The sequence below is a fragment of the Leptonychotes weddellii genome, chromosome 9, assembly GCF_054177405.1.
Source record: "Leptonychotes weddellii isolate Sample4059 chromosome 9, ASM5417740v2, whole genome shotgun sequence".
NCBI lineage: Eukaryota > Metazoa > Chordata > Mammalia > Carnivora > Phocidae > Leptonychotes > Leptonychotes weddellii.
Genome location: NC_138377.1, coordinates 73,826,561 through 73,843,641, shown reverse-complemented (window position 1 = coordinate 73,843,641; position 17,081 = coordinate 73,826,561). Strand labels below are relative to the sequence as shown.

General features: G+C 55.2%; 1 protein-coding gene across 2 annotated transcripts; it reads right to left on the bottom strand.

Annotated features, from left to right (window-relative positions):
• Positions 1 to 8,702: 8,702 nt before the first annotated feature.
• VPS18 (VPS18 core subunit of CORVET and HOPS complexes) lies at positions 8,703 to 17,042 on the bottom strand. 2 transcript variants are annotated; one of them, XM_081830941.1, is made up of 5 exons: positions 16,619 to 17,042; positions 15,441 to 15,582; positions 12,334 to 12,425; positions 10,300 to 12,170; positions 8,703 to 9,577 (listed from the first exon to the last, which is right to left on the bottom strand). In XM_081830941.1, exons 1-5 carry the CDS (start codon positions 16,707 to 16,709, stop codon positions 8,852 to 8,854), a joined length of 2,922 nt encoding a protein of 973 aa, XP_081687067.1. In that variant the 5' UTR covers positions 16,710 to 17,042; the 3' UTR covers positions 8,703 to 8,851. The 2 variants fall into 2 exon arrangements, with proteins under 2 accessions (XP_081687067.1, XP_081687068.1); XM_081830942.1 differs by lacking the exon at positions 16,619 to 17,042 and adding an exon at positions 12,632 to 12,723 and having other exon boundaries at positions 15,441 to 15,577.
• Between the last annotated feature and the right edge of the window lie 39 nt (positions 17,043 to 17,081).

Genomic DNA, 17,081 nt, shown 5'->3' with positions numbered 1-17,081 from the left:
GGGCCCTGTCAGATTCCCGGATGCCACCAGCAGTGTGGACCTTCCTGGCCACCCTGTGGTCTCCCTTCTCCCTGCCCACCCTTTCAGGCCTGCATAAGCCCCTGTAGGACTCTAGCACCTTGGACTGCCATGCTTCCTGCAAGGGAGAGAGTGGTCCCATATGGTGCTCCCCTCACCCCCCGGGGCTGGCTAAAGTGCGGCCGGGGTCCCTGTAGCGGCCCTGTATGTTGTGTCACCCCCAAGAGAAAAGTCCCTGGCGGGAGGCGGCCTTCTGCCGGGAGGCTGTTTCCTCAACCAGCCAAGGTAAGAAGTGGGGGATTTCCAGCCCTGTCCACGGGGCTGAATTTAGTACTGGGGGCTCCTCTCCTTGCTCATGCAGCCCAGACCAGGGTGAGGACAGAAACTCCAGCGTTAGGCCGATAGGCAGGCCGCTGTGAAGGCAGCAGTCAGCTAAGCCCACAAGCCTCCAGATGCTGCTCCCTGCCTCTGAGAGAGCTGAGCCCAGGATGTAACCCCAGGGCTACACCTGGGACCAACAGGAGCCCAGCCCTGGAAGACCCTGACAGGCATCTTGGTGGGGAGGGGGTGCTGGAAATCCAGAGCCACGCTTACTCATGGGCCTGTGGGGAATGACTCAAATTGATGAATGCCCCTGCCTAACCCCAGCCGGCCCTGGTTCTGGTGGTAAGGGGAGTGACAGCTCTCCATCTCACCCTTGAAGGCTCCCCTAACTGGCCGGTACACTCCAAGGATGCTGGAGTCAAAGGAGCCACTGTGAGCTCCTCAGGTGGGGGCCAGAAGCCTCACATTCCAGACAGCCTGCCCTGAAAGCGTGGCCCCTAGGAATGGGAAGCGGTACGCTAACAGCATTCCCTGTATTCCTGTACAGTGGTCAGCTGAGCAGGGAGGGCGGGTGCAATCCCGGGGAGCAGGGGGTTGCTGAGTGGAGGGAGAAGTAAGCACCCACGATGACCTGGTGATGGTGGCACAATGTCCCAGCTCTAGTGTGGTTCTGCTCAGGTCCAGGTCCGGGCTGAAGAAACTAGACTTGCTGTGCCTGGCTGGCTTGGTCGGTGGAGCGTGCAACTCTTGATCTTCGGGGGTTGCGAGTTCAAGCCCTACATTGGGTGTAGAGATTGCTTAAAAATAAATAAAATCTTAAAAAGAAAGAAAGAAAGAAAGAAAGAGAAAAGAAACAAACAACTGGACTCTAACTCCACCTCCATGGAGAGATTCTCCTGTGCCTCAGATGCTTACGCGTTTCATTTCATTAGTGGGCTTGTATGTATTTGCTGCGTGCACATGTGTCTGTGCTTTGTGCACACACACGCATGCTTGTAGCTCGTGTGATTGAGGCATGCCAGGTGGAGGAATAGGCTGGGACTCATGCAAAGTCCCTGAGCAGAAGAGTATCTGAGAGGTGAAATCATAAATCCAGCCACCACCAATGCAGGCTAGCAACACGCCGTGATAACGTGCGTGCGTCATCACCAACCTACACAGCAACCAGTCTTCCAAGAACGGTGTTATCACCTCCATTTTACAAACCAATAAACTGAATGGGGCTTAGAGAAGTTAAATGACCAGACTGAGGTCATATAATGAGCACATCCAGATGTTCAGGCCAGAATTTGAACCCAGGTCAGTCTAAAGCCATGCCAGAGGTCTCTCTACCAGGCTCTCTTGGGACGGTCATCGTTCATTACACTCTACTGATCCTTGTCTCTGAGATGCTGGCTGCCCTGGTCTGAGGTAACAGGCCTTTCCCCTCCCCTTCTTTCCTCCCCTCCCAGTCCAGGTGGCAAAGCAGAGCCTGTTCAAGGCCGCTTGGAGCCCAGGATGCTGTGGCCGGACCTTCACATCTAGCCTGTCCCCAGTTCAGAGAGGGTCTGGCTGGCCTTGGGCGGGATCAGCTAGGGCTGAGCTAGGGCAGCTGTTTACAGTAAACAGAAAGCTCCTGAGGAAGGAAGAAGGGGAGGGGCTGGGGTCGCCATGGAGACAGGGACAGAGCAGCAGGGCCTCAGGCCTGATCCACTAGTGCTGCTAATGCATCCCTGCTCCTTCTAGGGCCAGAGGAGGCCCAAAGAAGGTCCGGACAGGGCAGCCTGAGCCAGCGAGGCAGGGGCAGACAGGCTGGGCCTCAGAGCTGTGCCCGCCGAAAACACACGGCCGCCTCATTATGTATTTCTACTTATTAACAACAACTAATGTTTATTGACGTTAGGCCCTTGAGGATAGGTTTTCTTATTTAACCCTAGCAACAACCAGGAGGTAGGTACGATAGTTTCTAATTTATAGATGAGGAAATCGAAGTTTAGAAAGATTAAGCCATTTGTTAAGGTCACAGGGCTTGTAAGTGACAGAGCAAAAATTTTGGATCAAAAACTCTATCTACCAAGGCAGGTAGGAGAGGAGCTAGCTGGTAACTCTCTGAGTCCCTCAACTGATGGGGAAACTGAGTCCCTTGGATACCAAGGGGACTTTCCCAGGCTTCTGGCGTTAGTCAAAGAGATTGCTGGGGACAGAACCCATGTGTTCCAGCCCTAACCACTAGACCACACGGCTTCTCCATGGCTTGAGCTGGGAAGGTCCAAAGAGAAACTCCCTTTCCAGCCCCAGCCTGGGGTGTAGACTCTTCCTCAGCTAACAGGCTGCCCCTGTGGAGGCCAGGCTGGGCCAGGGTGCTGTGGGGGATGCTGGGGGGTTTCTGCCCACACATATGGTTTCCAGATTCCAGGGGATGAAAAGGAGGCCCTTAGGGGCGGAAATGGGGGATGTGTGATGACAAATTTAGACTGATTGCTTTAAAAAAAAAAAAAAAAAGGCCAAGAAACCCTAAAAAATAAAAGCAAAAATTCCACTAGAAAACCAAAGGGAATTATTTGATTGTGAAACTGAGTTGCCGTGAGGTGCAGCATGGTTTAATGTGGAACAGTATCAAGGGTCCTTTCAACTTTGCGCAGAGGGTGGAGGGAGAGGAGGCTCGGTCTCATGTTCTTGGCTTGGCCCGCTCAGTTCTGGGACAGAGATGAAGTCAAGCAAGACAGCTGGGAGGATGTCTGGAGTTCAGGTGTACTAGTCGGGGGCACGCTCCTATAAGGCTCAGGCCCTTCAGGTAGCTAGACTCCAAGGGTCTTTCCCTCTGGCTTATGGCCCAGGGTCCCCACAGCTCACGTAGGGAGCGGCCCCAGGGGAGGCTCCAGCTGGTCTGTACCGTAGAGTATGTGAAAGGATGAGCTGTAAGGTGGGGGTTTGGGGTATCTCTGAGTTCCAGCCTTAAAGGGAAATGGCCAGGAACAGAAGGTAAAAGAGAGGACAGCTGCCTGGAATTCTGGCCTGCAGCAGGCCCAAGGGGTCAAAGGTCAAGGGGGGAACAAGGGGGACTTCCTGAGGCTCCCAGGGGAGTGCCAGCCAGCCAGCCAGGCTGTTGTGCAAGCTCGGGGCTGGACCATGAGGGCAGGCTGGCAGAGGAGCCACGCCTGGCCCAGCCCCTCAGCCTATCCTATCTGTCCCCTGGAGCAGAGTAGTGTCCTCTCTCCTCCAGGAAACTGGGACCCCGTCCCCCAAGACAGCACTCCTGTCCCACCTCAGGGGCCATAGTCTATATGCCTGAGGGATTCCTCTCACCCTCATCCTGGACCTCTCCCCCAGAATCACCATCTTTTGAGAAACCAGAAAAGCGTTCTCAAGCAAGCCTCTTCCAATTCCACTCTGATTCTCAAAGAGGAAATCAGAGGGTTTGTGCGGGAAGAGCCACGATAGGGCTTACAGGGTCCCAGCCCCAGAGGAATGAGGCACAGAATGACACGGAAGAGAAACAAGCCAACAGGAATCGCTCAGGGGCCCGGCGCTGGGCTAACCTTGCAGAAGTGCCGCACTGTTCTTGTCTAATCTACACTTGAGCCTCCAAGTTCGGTTATGTTTATTCGCATTTTAGAGTGAAGAAACTGAAGTTCTGAGGGGATGATTAAACTGACAGCTGATAAATGGCAGAGCGGAGACTTACACTTTTTCTTTCCAGATCACCTCCCTGTCCCTCAGCTCAGTGCACTTTAGCTGGAGAGGGAGAGCGAGCACAGTGAAGCCTAGGACGGTGTTTGGCTCCCGATGGGCACCGGGGTCACTGTTGACCGATGGTGAATCTCATGGAGAAGGGACAGGATGCTGGCTGGAGCCTCGTGCGTGTCAGCCACCAATTTCTCCTCTGAGATTCAGCATCTGTAAGATCAGGAGGTGGGATTGGCAGCAACGGTTTTCCAGCTGGGTTCCTCAGCATGCTGGCATCCCACAGAGATTGGGGTGGGGGAGGAAAGCACAGTAAATAGGGGTGTGGGCCTCCCAGCCCCGCTTCCACCAGGGAGGCACAGCATACCCATTTCAGGTGCTGAACATCCATGACGGCTTTTTTCTTTGAACAAGAGCAGCTGAGATCTCTGCAGTGCTGACCTTCGGGAGGCATGGTCTAGGTAATTCAGGTCCTGGGCTGGTGAGAAGCCAGAGGATCTGGTAAGGGAATTGGGGTAGACCACATTTGGGCTTCTAGCCCTGAGGGAGGAAGCAGGTTGGGGGCAGAGCTGTGAGATGAGGCAGAGGAGGTGAGCTGCAGATACACAGCACCTGCCCCCCACACCTGGGAAACACAAACAGACTTTTGGCTACGGCAGACTGGGAACCAAGAGCAGCACCCATTTTCCTGGGGCCAGACCAATGCCCCTTTCTCTTTTCCTGCTGGGCCTGCCTGGGCTTGTTCTCAGTGGACACTGGTTGCTGGTCACCAACGTAGGGCCACCCTAACCTTCCAGTGACCCCATGGTTTCTGACTTCTTAGCTCAAGAGCTACTTCAAGGCGAAAGCTGAGAAAGAGCAAAGCAGCTCAGGGAGAGGAAAGCACCCAGTCAGAGGGCATTCAGTGAGAAGGGCTAATCCCCTTGAGAGAAGAACCCTACTTCGTGTCCCTTTTAGCAGCCGTCCTAGACCCAAGTTTGCCCCTCTGCCTCAGTTTTCCCTCTTGGAAACTGGACATGAGAACGGTGTCCCTCTCCTGGTGCCTTCAGCAGGTATAGCTCCCTGAAAAGCATCATCGCCACGCTCCAGGTGGAGGAGAAAGCTGGGGGCTCTGGCTGCCCAGTCACTAGAACTACCTAGCATCCTCCCTCTGTCCCACTGCCCACGCCAGGCCTGCCTCTGACCACCATTCCCCCTCAACCTGCTTTGGGGCCCTGCCTCACTCCACATAATCAAAGCTGCCAGCAGGGTCCTTTGTGGTGCTGCTCCCGTGTGGCACTGCCTAGGGGCCCCACCATGGGGCAACAGATGGACCTATGGTCTCCACAGAACAATGGTGGGGGAGGGGCTCTGGCATCGCCTGCCCCAAACAGGAAGCACTGCATGAGCTTCAAAGAACTGGCAGGGCCAAGGGGCTGAGTGGCTGGAGCCAGTGCCAGGAGCGGCGGCTGCCTGAAGAGGGATGCCCAGCCTGCCGTGGGGGTGGGGCTGCAGTGGCCAGGGCAGCTGGGGCTCGGACAGAGGACGCCTCACGCCCTCCTGGCAGCAGCCTTGGACCTAGAGGCAGGTTGAGAGAAGGGGGCTCCAATGAGAGGCTGTCACCTGGCCCTGAGCCACTCAGCCGGCCGGGCTGCAGGTTCTTTCCCAGGCCACAGTGGGTCTGGCCCTCCAGCAAGCAACCATGAGGGGCAGGGCTGGCACCAAGCCTGCCGCCCACTCCCTGCCTCCTGCTCCCAGCTGCTCTGCTCCGAGCCTTTTCCTCTCCACTTCCTGTTCACATGGGGGGGGCGGGAAGTGGAGGGAGGAAGCTGGGGGGAGGCGTGTAGGGGGGACCCATTGAATAAAAGGAATTAACCATTTCCCTCCTCTGACCTCTGGGAATTTCCGCCTGTGAAAGTGTCTCGAAGAATCTGCAGAGCTGGGGGAGTGGGGAGGAGGTATGCCCCTCTTGGTCCCCTCCCCCTCCCTTGGTGGTGGTGGGGCCAGATAACTCCCTCTGGGCCCCCTAACCTTTTGTTTCCCTGGCGCCGGGGCGGGGGGGGCGGGGGGTGCAGCGCCAAGGGCAGCCTGGAGCCTGGTGGCCTCGGAGCCCCCTCCCAACCAAATGGGGTTGATGAGGGCCCAGCCTGCAACCCGAGCCCTGGGGTGGGGGAAGGGGGGAATGGGAGAACTGGTGGTCCCTGGGGGAACGAGCTCACACCCTTGCCGGCCAGGAGCCCCGTGCCCTCCCTGCCAGGGCTGGTGCCCTTGGCCCGTGTGCCTTAGGGACAGGAGGAGGGAGGGCCGCCCAGCGGGAAAGCCAGGCCTCAAGTCGCTGGGCCGTCACACCCTCCGATGGCCACTCCCCGTGGAGCTGTGGAAGGGAGCCAGTGGTTTCGGGAAGCCAGTCGACAGCGCCCCCTCGTGCCAGCTGACGACTTGGCCAGGCAGCCCCCCAGAGCCCTCTCAAGGGCGCGCCTCAGGAAGCACCTGCTCCCCAGGACCAGTGACCGCCCTGAGTCTCCCCCAGGTGGCTTCCTTGTTTACAGGCCTCCTGCCCTGTTCTCAGCGTCACTGCCTGTGGCCACTCCTCCTATTTCCAGTGACAGCTCCAGGAGCAGCTCATTCATCTTGGTCTCTGCCCACACAGCTGCTCCCCACCACACCCCCTTCTGGCCCTCCCCAGGCTTAGGGCCAGGGCCCTGAGGGCCTTCTCTCTCCCCTCCATTCCAGGCCTCGCTTGGTTACCAGGGATCTAGGAGCCATGGCTTCCCGTTGCCCTGACTCAACGGAACCCCATTCTGTCAGTGCCAAGGAAGCCTGGGGCCTTTTTTCCAGGAAAGAGGAAGCTGCCTAGGACCAGATGGGCAGGCTCAGGAGAGGATAGAAGGGGGCAGGGGCATCCCGGGCTGTCTTAGCCAAGTCCTCTGGGAGGAGGGAGCAATAGGGCAGTGTTTGTTTAACTAACATGTATTAGGTACCCATTATGTGCAGAGATAGACAACCCAAGCTGTTCTAAGCAAGTGACCACGCAAGTGGCAGGTCAAAGTTTAGACTGATGCTGACAGTGGGGAACGGTACCCCTTAGCCCTCTACCAGGCACGTCTAGGTATGAGGGGAGCCTTAGGCCACATGTAAAGAGAAAGGGGAACAAGAGCCCTCCAAATCTTCTTGGAACAGAAGGAACAGGAATAGGATGTTCTCTCCCCACCCAGTGATTACCAACCCTTCCACATTTGCTCCCTCTTGCTTCTGGTGGAAGACGGGAAGTCTGAGGCTCATCAAAGATGGGCAGTTTCTAACCTGACCATTGGCAGTGGCCATGAGGAGACACTTGTTCTAGTGACTGGAGGAACTCGGCGGGGCAAGGCTCCACCAGGACCGCAAAAGTCTTGGAAAAGGGCTACTCTGCAGGGGAGAGAAAAGTCTGCAGTCACCAGCCAGGGGGGGGCGGTTCACCCTGGCCCGATTCCAGGAATACACACTTGTTACTTTGTGTCAGTCTGGGCAGCTGATAGACCACACCCATAGAGCCGGCAGTGGACTGTGAACCCCAGTTCCCCGATCAAAGGGTGCTGCTCCCTGATGTCACAGGAAGGCCCCCATCTGGGACTCTCTAGAGTAGCCACAGCTAAAAAGGTGCAATCTGGAGGGGGAGGGGCAGGTCACAGGAGTTAGAGGGGGAAAAATGTATCTGCCATATGCCATGGATGGTGGGTGGCAGTCTCAAAGCTGGCAGAAGCTGGGAACACAAGGATCCAGGCTGGCAAGGGAAGGGCAAGCAAAATCTAGAATGCATAAGGGCTAGTGGAGGGAGGATGGGGGCTTAGATTCACGGTTAGGCAGTGCAGACTCCCAGAACATACTAGGGAGGAGCAGACCGAGGAAGCACTAGTGGAGAAAATGACAAGAACTCAATGCCCCCCAGTTGCCGGAGTGTGAAGGATTCTGTGGGGTGCAGCACCACCTGCTGGCCGGAGGGAAGAACAGTCCTTGGTCTGAGAGGATGGTGGGCCATCATTCCCAGCTGAAGCCTGGAGCCACAGAGGATGGAGTCGAGGGACAAGGAAGCAAGCAAATCACAAAAACGGCACAATCAATTGGTCACATCTCCAGAAGAAGGAGCGAGGGCCAAGGCTGGAAAGCATTCAGGGTCCTGGCAGCCTCCCTGTGGGACTGTAGCTCCGCTGGAGATGACTCACACGCCCCTCAGGCCGGCATCAACACAAAGCCATCCACTCGAGAGCCCCCAGTGCAGTGCACGCGGTTTAATGAGCCCTGCCCCCATCACCATCTCCCCCTGTCCTCCATGAGGCCCTCTGTCCCAGGGCACCCCCACACCAGAGCCCCAAAAGGTGGACACAAGAGGTGCCCCCTACCGGCACCACCTTTCCCACCCTCCGTGCCCACGACTTGGAGGGGCTGCCTTTTTGCTCTGGGATCTAGGGGCAGACATGGGGAGAGGCCTTCCCCTGAGGGAGAAGGGCCACAGAGTGAAAAGGAAGAATGGTACTCTCACTCTAGAAGGTGAACAGGATGTCTGTGGGGCGTAAAGAGGACTGTTAGATGGAGGGGGACGGTGATGAGGTGAGAATTCTGACTTCTCCAGGCTAAGGCCCTCTATTGGGAGGCACGCAGATGGCCTGGCGGAAGAGCAGCTCCAAGGCGTCTCTCAAGAACAGCGCGGCCAGTGGCAGAATACACTCACAGATGACACCTTACAGGCGACAGCTATAATTCCACTCTCCCCAACACTGTCACGGCCCAGCGGCCTCCAGACGCCGGACCAGAGACCATAGTGTGGCCTTCCCAAGAAGGGGCAACTGCCCTGACTGCCTACCCACCCAGCAGGCCAACACCCTTCTTCCTACAGCCAACTGAGGTGCTCCTCCTCATAGCGCTGGGGGTCAATGAAGGGCCGGTCAATGGAGCGGATCATCAGCTCCCCACAGTACACGCACTCGGCGGCCACCAGTTCATCGAGATCAGCCTTGAGCTGTTCCCGACTGGGCCCCGCCGTGGCAGCCCCACCCTCGGCCTCCTTGGCGCGGGCAGAGCCCTTAGTAGGGGCCGGAGCAGCCCCCAACTTCCGCTGCAGCTCCTCGAGCCGGGCCTGCTTATAGGCCGGCAGGCCAGGCCGCACGGCCTGCAGCAAGCAGTCAGCATGGAACATGTGGCCACAGAGGAAGAGGTAAAAAGGGCGGTTGAGCAGGGGGAAGTCACAGGTGGCACACTTGTCCTGTGGCTCCACCGTGCCGTAGCGGCCCCGCAGCTCCTGCAGGTCTCGCCGGATGCGCTGGGCGCTGGCCGTGGCCTCTTCCATCTCCCGCTGCAGCTCCTGGATGTGGTGGTTGTAGGCCTTGAGCGAGCTGCAGATCGCCTCCTTGAAGTGGTCGATGGTGACGAAGTCAGGAAAGAAGGGCAGCACATCCTCGATCTTCAGCAGGGGGCAGCTGGCCAGGCAGGCCATGGCCGTCTGCACGTCCTCCTCCTCCTGCACCACGTGCCGAGCAATCTTCAGCCACAGTTTCTTACGCAGTTCCTCGTCGTCCTCGGGCAAGTCAGCACACTGTTTGGCCAGGTCCACGTCCACCTGTGGGGAGACCGCGAGCAGTAGGGGCGAGGATAGAGATTGGGGGAGACACAGATGCCCAGGGAAAACCTGGGCCCCAGGAGAAGCCCCAAGGCAGGATCCCCTGGCAGCAAGCGAGGTGGGGCTTCTGGGGGCCAGGATAGGAACCTGTCTCAGTGACGGGCCTGTCCCCATCACCGCTTTGTAAAAGCTACTCACGGTGAGGGGGCTTTGATTTTGGCAAATTTAAAAATCACCTGGGGAGCGTATTCAAAATACAGATTTTGGGGCCCTACCCTCAGACTTTCTGATTCAGTAAGTCCTGGCTTCAAACCCAGGACTTCACATTGTAACGTAACTCAGCAGTTGCGACTAGAACACAGTCGCTAGCACGGACGTAGAACTTACCCGCAGAGCAGGTGCCGCTCTGAGGGCTTTGCGCATACACTACTCTCATCAACCCTAGGAGGGAAGTAACTAGAACACTATCCCATTTGTGGCCGAATGATCTGAGGCAAAGAGAGGGTCAGAAATCAGCCTGAGGTCACCCAGCTTAGTAAGCGGCAGAACTGGATTTCAAACCCTGACATCGGAGTCCACGTTCTTAACCTCTGCACTGCAGCACCTCCCCGCCGGAGAAGCCGGCGCCCTCTAGCCACAGCCCCCCCCCTCCAAACCCTCAGCCTCTGACACGACTGCTCTCCAGGCCTCTGTCCTGGATCGGGTCAAACTCATCGGCTCACCTGCAGGGCCAGGTCCACAGCCTCCTCGTACAGCTCTAGGACCTTATAGACGTGGACACAGGCACGGTGGTGGCCGTGCTCAGCACAGAGACGCAGCGCATACTTGAGGTCGTAATGCACGCGGTGCGGGCTGGCGCCGGCCTGCTCAAGGTAGGCCAGCAGCGAGGCCGGCTGGCCCCGGGCATATAGCGACAGCAGGTAATTGTGAATCGCCTGCTCCGTCTCGCCGAGCACATTCACGCAGAACTCCATGTAGCGGATGGCCTGGCTCACCTGCTGGGCTTCGCCACCCTGGCTATAGTTCACCAGGGCAGGGATGAGCTGCCGGGCATCCAGCCGGCTGCCCAGCTCAATCCAAGCATCCACCAGCTGGCGGGGGATGTGACGAATGAGGACGGGCGAGAACTTGTAGAAGAGCTGGGGGTCGCGGTGGCGAGCAAGCACCGCCAGGGCCTCTTCGTAGGCCTCATGCTGGCAGTGGTATGCCACCACGCGCTCATAGTCCTGCATGATCACGGCGAAGTACACCATGTGTTCTGTGTCCCCGTGGCTGGCGAGCAGTTCGTGGATGGAGGCCTGGCTGGCAAAGAGCCACTCCTTGTGGCGGGGGCTGCTGAGGAAGGACCGGAAGCGCTCCCGGGTTTCCCGGTACAAGTTCAGGGCCTCGGGATCGCCCTGCAGCGCTCCGAGCCGGCTCAGGTAAAGCTCCGTCAGCCAGGTGGTAAGCAGTGTGGCCTGGGTGCGCTCGGCTGGCTTCAAACCGGCCAGTTTTCGCTGTAAGAACTCAGCCAGAGCCTCCTCCTGTCGGGCCTCCAAGAACTTGAGGGCAATCTCCTCAAAGTAGCTCTGGGTCAGGGCGTAGCAGCGGGCGCTCTCCAGGTAACGACGCTGGCGAAAGCAGAAATCGGCCTCCCGGGCCAGGACTGTGTCCAGGCAGTCAGGCCGCTCTCGACAATACTCTTTGGCCAGGTCGAAGCGGTTCATGTCCAGGTAGGTGCGCCAGACATCCCGGGCTTCCCGCTGCACGTGGTAGCGGAAGACGGCACGCTCAGTGTAGGCCCACAGGTGGCCCGTGGAAGAGTCCTTCACCATGTGCTTCAGGGGCCCAAACTTCTCCAGGAAGTGATCCCGCAGCACCACCTGCCCCGTCAGCGTGCACACTGCCTCCACCCGGTCCGCCAGCAGCAGCAGGAAGTGGAACTGGGTCAGGACGAGAGCCAGGGGTGGGCTGGCCCCCGGACCTACCCCCTCTGGGTACTCCCAGACTCGCTCCTCGCTCAGCAGGGAATCGGGACGCCCGCAGTCCAATGCTCCGTACAACACGCCATCCCCCATCATCCAGGCGAAGGCCCGAGGTGCGGAGCGCAACTTGGGGGTATAGAAGGCCAACTCACTGTAGCCCAGACTGCTGGGGAACTCACGGAATGGGGGTGGGTGGTCGGTGTAGGCAGCGAAGAGCCCCGCGAAGCCCTGGGCCTCAGCCCCCTCTGCTGCTCGACCTATGAACTGGAAGAGGCGCTGCCGGGTGGTGGCGATAACAAAGCCACGCCCGTCAGGGCCCCGCTCGGCCTCGAGGGAGCACACAGGTGCTGGACCCCCTTCTTCGTTTAGTACATACAATGGGCGGAAGTAGAGATCTGGGGCGGGGCCAAAAAGCCCACCCTCGCTGGCTGAGAGCTCTGCTTCGAAGATCTGGCCTTGGGCGGTGCCGACCAGGATGGGGCCAGTGCTGCTCTCGGTGCCCAGTGCCTTGTTCCAGCCCACACTCTCCACCAGCTGCCCCTTCCAGCGTGCCAGTGGCCGGACCTTCTGTCCATTACGGTTCACATAGAGGACCTCAGTGCTGCTCAGAGCAATCAGCAGGTGAGAGCCTGCAGTGGGGGAGAGCAAGGCACCCTACAGAATGCTGCCATTCCCACCCTCAGCCTCCTCCCTGGCCCCACCACTCGCAGATCCCACCCGCCCGGGCAGTGACTTATGCTCTGCTCAACTACCCCTCTAACCCCAGACCTCCCCCCCAAGCCCCCCACTTACCAGTGTGGTCCAGAAACATCTTGTGAACCTTGGCATCATCCTTGCGCCCCAGCTCCACGTGGTTGGGTTCATTTGCCTTGCCCAAGTCAATGCTGTCGAGACAAGAGTCACAGCATCACTCCAGAGAAGGGCAGAGCCTTTTTTGGAATCACAGATCTCTTTATAATCTGATGAAAGCCACAGCCTTTCTGCCCTGAAATCTATATGCACACATACAATTGTGCATACAATCCCAAGGGAACTCTGAAATACATACAGGGTCCTACTTAAGAACCCTCCGCTCTGAGAATTCCCCCACCTCATTTTGAGAAGTCACTGAACAGAGGTCTTTTCCTCTGCTCAGTAGATGTGCAGTGCATCTGGGAAGACAGGCAGGAGTATCCCAGATTGCTGGGGTAAAAAGAGAACAACAAACAGTAGTTAATGGTTACTGAGCACTTTATTTTATTTTTTAATATTTTATTTTATTTGATAGAGAGAGACACAGTGAGAGAGGGAACACAAGCAGGGGGAGTGGGAGAGGGAGAAGCAGGCTTCCTGCTGAGCAGGGAGCCCGTTGTGGGGCTCGATCCCAGGACCCTGGAACCATGACCTGAGCCGAAGGCAGACGCTTAACGACTGAGCCACCCAGGCGCCCCGTACTGAGCACTTTCTATATACGAAGCACCATGCCAAGAGCTTAACCTAGTAGAGCTCAATGAATCTTCTTGATAACCTTGAGGAATGCTCCTGTTTATATTTCCCTTATTAAATTCTTTTCAAATAATATGTTCATTCTAAGCAAAGAATCAAAGTATTTGAATCAGGTCACAATCAAAGATGGTGGGAAAATGATATTTTTCCACATATGACTACAGATTTAAATCCCTATTCCTTAAAAAGTCCTTAAAAATTAGTAAGAAAAAGACACTTCAGTAGATAGGGGAGGGCAAAAAATATAAACCAGCAGTTTACAAAAGAGGAAGTCTACATTTCTTTCTTTTTTTTTTTTTTTAAAGATTTTATTTATTTATGTGAGAGAGAGCGCGCAAGAGGGGGTAGGAGAGGGAGAAGCAGACTCCCTGCCGAGCAGGGAGCCTGATGTGGGACTCGATCCCGGGACTCCTGGATCATGACCTGAGCCGAAGGCAGCCGCTTAACCAACTGAGCCACCCAGGCGCCCAGGAAGTCTACATTTCTAATAAACATCTAAAAATATTTTCAACCTTTGGGAAATAACAGTAAGGTACCATGTTTTTAACCTATCAGATTGGCAAAAATTAGAAACAGTAACCTATGGTGCTGGTGACGCTTAACTGACTGAGCCACCCAGGCACCCCAGGAGAGAGAATCTTAAGCAGGCTCCACGCCCAGACTGATTCAGGACTCGATCTCACAACCCTGAGATGATGACCTGAGCTGAAATCAAGAAATGGACACCTAACTGACTGAGCCACCCAAGCGCCCTGTATTATTATTTTTTTAAAGTAAACTCTACACCCAAGGTAGGGCTCAAACTCAGGACCCCAGGATCAAGAGTTCCATGCTCTTCCCACTGAGCCAGCCAGGTGCCTCTCAAAAGTTTTTTTTTTTTTTTTTTTGGTCATAACAGCAATTACTGTGTAGTCAAGTATATCTATCTTTTTCCTAGTGGATTTTCTAGCTTGAGTAAGAAGATCTCCCTTCAGTCCAAGAACACAGACATTTCTTAAATATTCTTTGATTCTTTTTATCTTAATTTATTTTTTTAAAGAGGGACGGAGGAAAAGCAGGGGAGGGGGAGAGGGAGAGAGAGAATCTGAAATAGGCTCAGTGCCTAGCACAGAGCCTGACCTGGGGCTCAATTTCACAACCCGAGATCATGACCTGAGCCAAAATCAAGAGTCAGATGCTTTACTGACTGAGCCACCCAGGCACCCCCATTAAATATTCTTTTGATATTCAGTTTATTTTTTTATTTTTATTTTTTTTAATTTTTTTTTAAAGATTTTTTTTTTTTTTTTTTTTTTATTCATGAGAGAGAGAGCGAGAGAGAAAGGCAGAGGGAGAAACAGGCTCCCAAGGAGCAGGGAGCCCGACGTGGGGCTCGATCCCAGGAGCCTGAGATCACAACCTGAGCCAGAGGCAGATGCATTATTAACCGACTGAGCCACCCAGGTGCCCCAATATTCAGTTTATTTTTAATATTTAAATAATTATTCCACTTAGAATTTATTTTTGTGATATAGAGGCTTACCTCTGTTTTATCCCAGGTGGTTATTCTGGATAAACAATTTTGCTGATACTTTTGTTATATATTATTTCCACTTATGTATGTATGTATGTATATATTTCCAGTTTTATTGAGATATATTATTTCCATTTATAGCAGATTTATTTTAGGACTCTAGACAGTTCCCCTGATCAATATGACCAATTTGTGGGTTGGTACTATCTTTAACAGATGAAGGGACACATTTGGAGAGACTGGGTGACTTGCTCAACATTCCCTAGCTGTTAAGAGGGAGAGCTGGGATCTGACCCAGGTCTACCTGATTTTAACTACTATACTACATTAATTCTCTTTGGGAATGGATATTTTTGGAAAATTCCAAATCTAGGGGCGCCTGGGTGGCTCAGTTGTTAAGCGTCTGCCTTGGGCTTGGGTTGTGATCCCAGGGTCCTGGGATCGAGTCCCGCATCAGGCTCCCTGCTCAGCAGGAAGCCTGCTTCTCCCTCTCCCACTCCCCCTGCTTGTGTTCCCTCTCTCTCAAATAAATAAATGAAATCTTTAAAAAAAAAAGATCAACCTATTAAAAAAAAAAAATTCCACGGGCACCTGGGTGGCTCAGTTGGTTAAGTGACTGCCTCGGCTCAGGTCATGATCTCAAGGTCCTGGGATCGAGCCCCGCATCAGGCTCCCAGCTCGGCGGGAAGCCTGCTTCTCCCTCTCCCACTCCCCCTGCTTGTGTTCCTTCTCTCGCTGTCTCTCTCTACGTCAAATAAATAAATAAAATCTTTAAAAAAAAAAAAAATTCCAAATCTACTGTTTCACCTGCCCAGAGTGAAAGAAAGGCCCTAGTCAGTGATTAGTCCCCAAATACCACTAATCCACTCCCTACTCCTAAGCCTTTTGGGCCCTCACTTACCGGAGTAGTGTATCCTTCCCCAGGCTCATGCAGAGCTGATTGCAGGAAACGACAAGACTGGTAATTCGCTCAGAAGGGGTAAAGTCAATGCGCTGCTTCGTGAAGATGGGCACTTCCTTCTCTAGCTGGGCATTCACAAACCCTACAGGAAAGGAGGGAATTAAAAGTTAAGTATGGAAAACACGGAGGAAGGACAAGGAGAGGCAACAAAAAAAGTTTCCTCTCCACCTTCCCAACATATCCCTACCCCAAGCCCTTGGTTAAAAGCTTAATATCAATATATCAGGTAGTTTGCTAATCACCTCTACATCAGGGGTCCTGGGCTCTTTTCACACCTCTGATAGCCATGAGGGGTGGATTCTTTCAACCCTTAACTGCTGCTACATGGTCATGTACCTGCTCCCAATGGTAATGGGGGGGAAGGGTTGGGCGTTCTCCCTTATCAATCTTGGACCCAGCAATCCCAGCTCAACCAAAGTATTCTAGATCCACTCTCTCCCCTCCTCCCTGCCCATGCAATAATGTTCTCACTGAGTCTCCAGAAGAATGAAGGCAGAGGGAGCCCTGGGGAACAGTTCCAATCAAACTGCAGCTTCTTTCTCTCTAGCCTTTCCTCTCATGTCTTTACCATTGCACAAAATACCCCAGCACTTCAGATCCCTCTGCCAACTCTGTCCTACTTTCTACAAAAATTTCCCCTCAACACCAGGCTGCACCCAGATCTAGCAAAGGCCTAAAATTTTTTTTTCCCTGTTCAGTGACGAAGTTCCCTCTAGGACCAGCCTTCCTTCCCCTACAACATTCCCCTTCCATCGTTTTATTTGACCACTCTCTTCTTCCCACCTGCCGAAGGAAAAGCATAGGCTCTGGCTGAAGCCTTGGAGCCTATTCTCAGTTCTCTCAACTGTGGCCCTGTAGACAAGCCACTTCCGTATGTGGGTCCCAGTTTCCTCTTAGGACCCTAGTGGCAGGGCCTAGATCACGAGGCTGCTCTTGCTGCTCTTTCAAACTTCGACCATCCACCAGCTGGGGGCCAAGAGCGCCTGAGGAGAATCAGGGGCCTAGACTTGGACTGCACCGCCAGGCGGTGAACCGGACCTCCTGGAGCTACTCCCCGGATCCTCCCCCGCAGGTGCCAGGTGAGCGAACAGGGTGAGCGGCGCCCTCCCCTCCCTTACCGGAGTGGGGGATGCCCACGCTGGGGCAGCCAGGCTGCAAGACGGCTGAGCGGGACAGGGAGTCCTCGTATTCATCCAGGATGGACGCCATGGTGCCCGGCCTCTGGGCCCTCCGTCCCGGGCCCAGGGATTACAACAGGGCTCCCCCCAGGGATCCCCGTCGCCCTGGATTGGAAACTGCGTCTCCCCAGCCTCGACAAGAATCTGACAGATGTTGGCAATCCGCCGCCCACTCCTCTTTAAAATCCTGAGGGTTTTCTCGCTCCCGCCTTACAAAGTGAGAAGAGTGGGGAACCCTCCCCCTTGAATCTGGAACAGTCCTGCACCCCGCTCCCGCCCCCCAGAAGATCACTGGCTCCCTTTAGCCGATTTGAGAAGATCCCAACCTCGCCCCAGCAGCTCAGCTGACTCCCGCCCCCGGGACGCGTGCCTATAACGTAACTTCCGGGTTCTCAGAGCCCCA

Excerpts from the sequence above, each read along its gene's own strand:
- VPS18 (XM_081830941.1), bottom strand. The coding sequence starts at position 16,709 with ATGGCGTCCATCCTGGATGAATACGAGGACTCCCTGTCCCGCTCAGCC. Across the intron at positions 12,426-15,440 it reads GGGAAGGATACACTACTCCG|CATTGACTTGGGCAAGGCAA; the intron begins GTAAGTGAGGGC and ends TTGTCTCGACAG. Across the intron at positions 12,171-12,333 it reads GATGTTTCTGGACCACACTG|GCTCTCACCTGCTGATTGCT; the intron begins GTAAGTGGGGGG and ends CCCCCACTGCAG.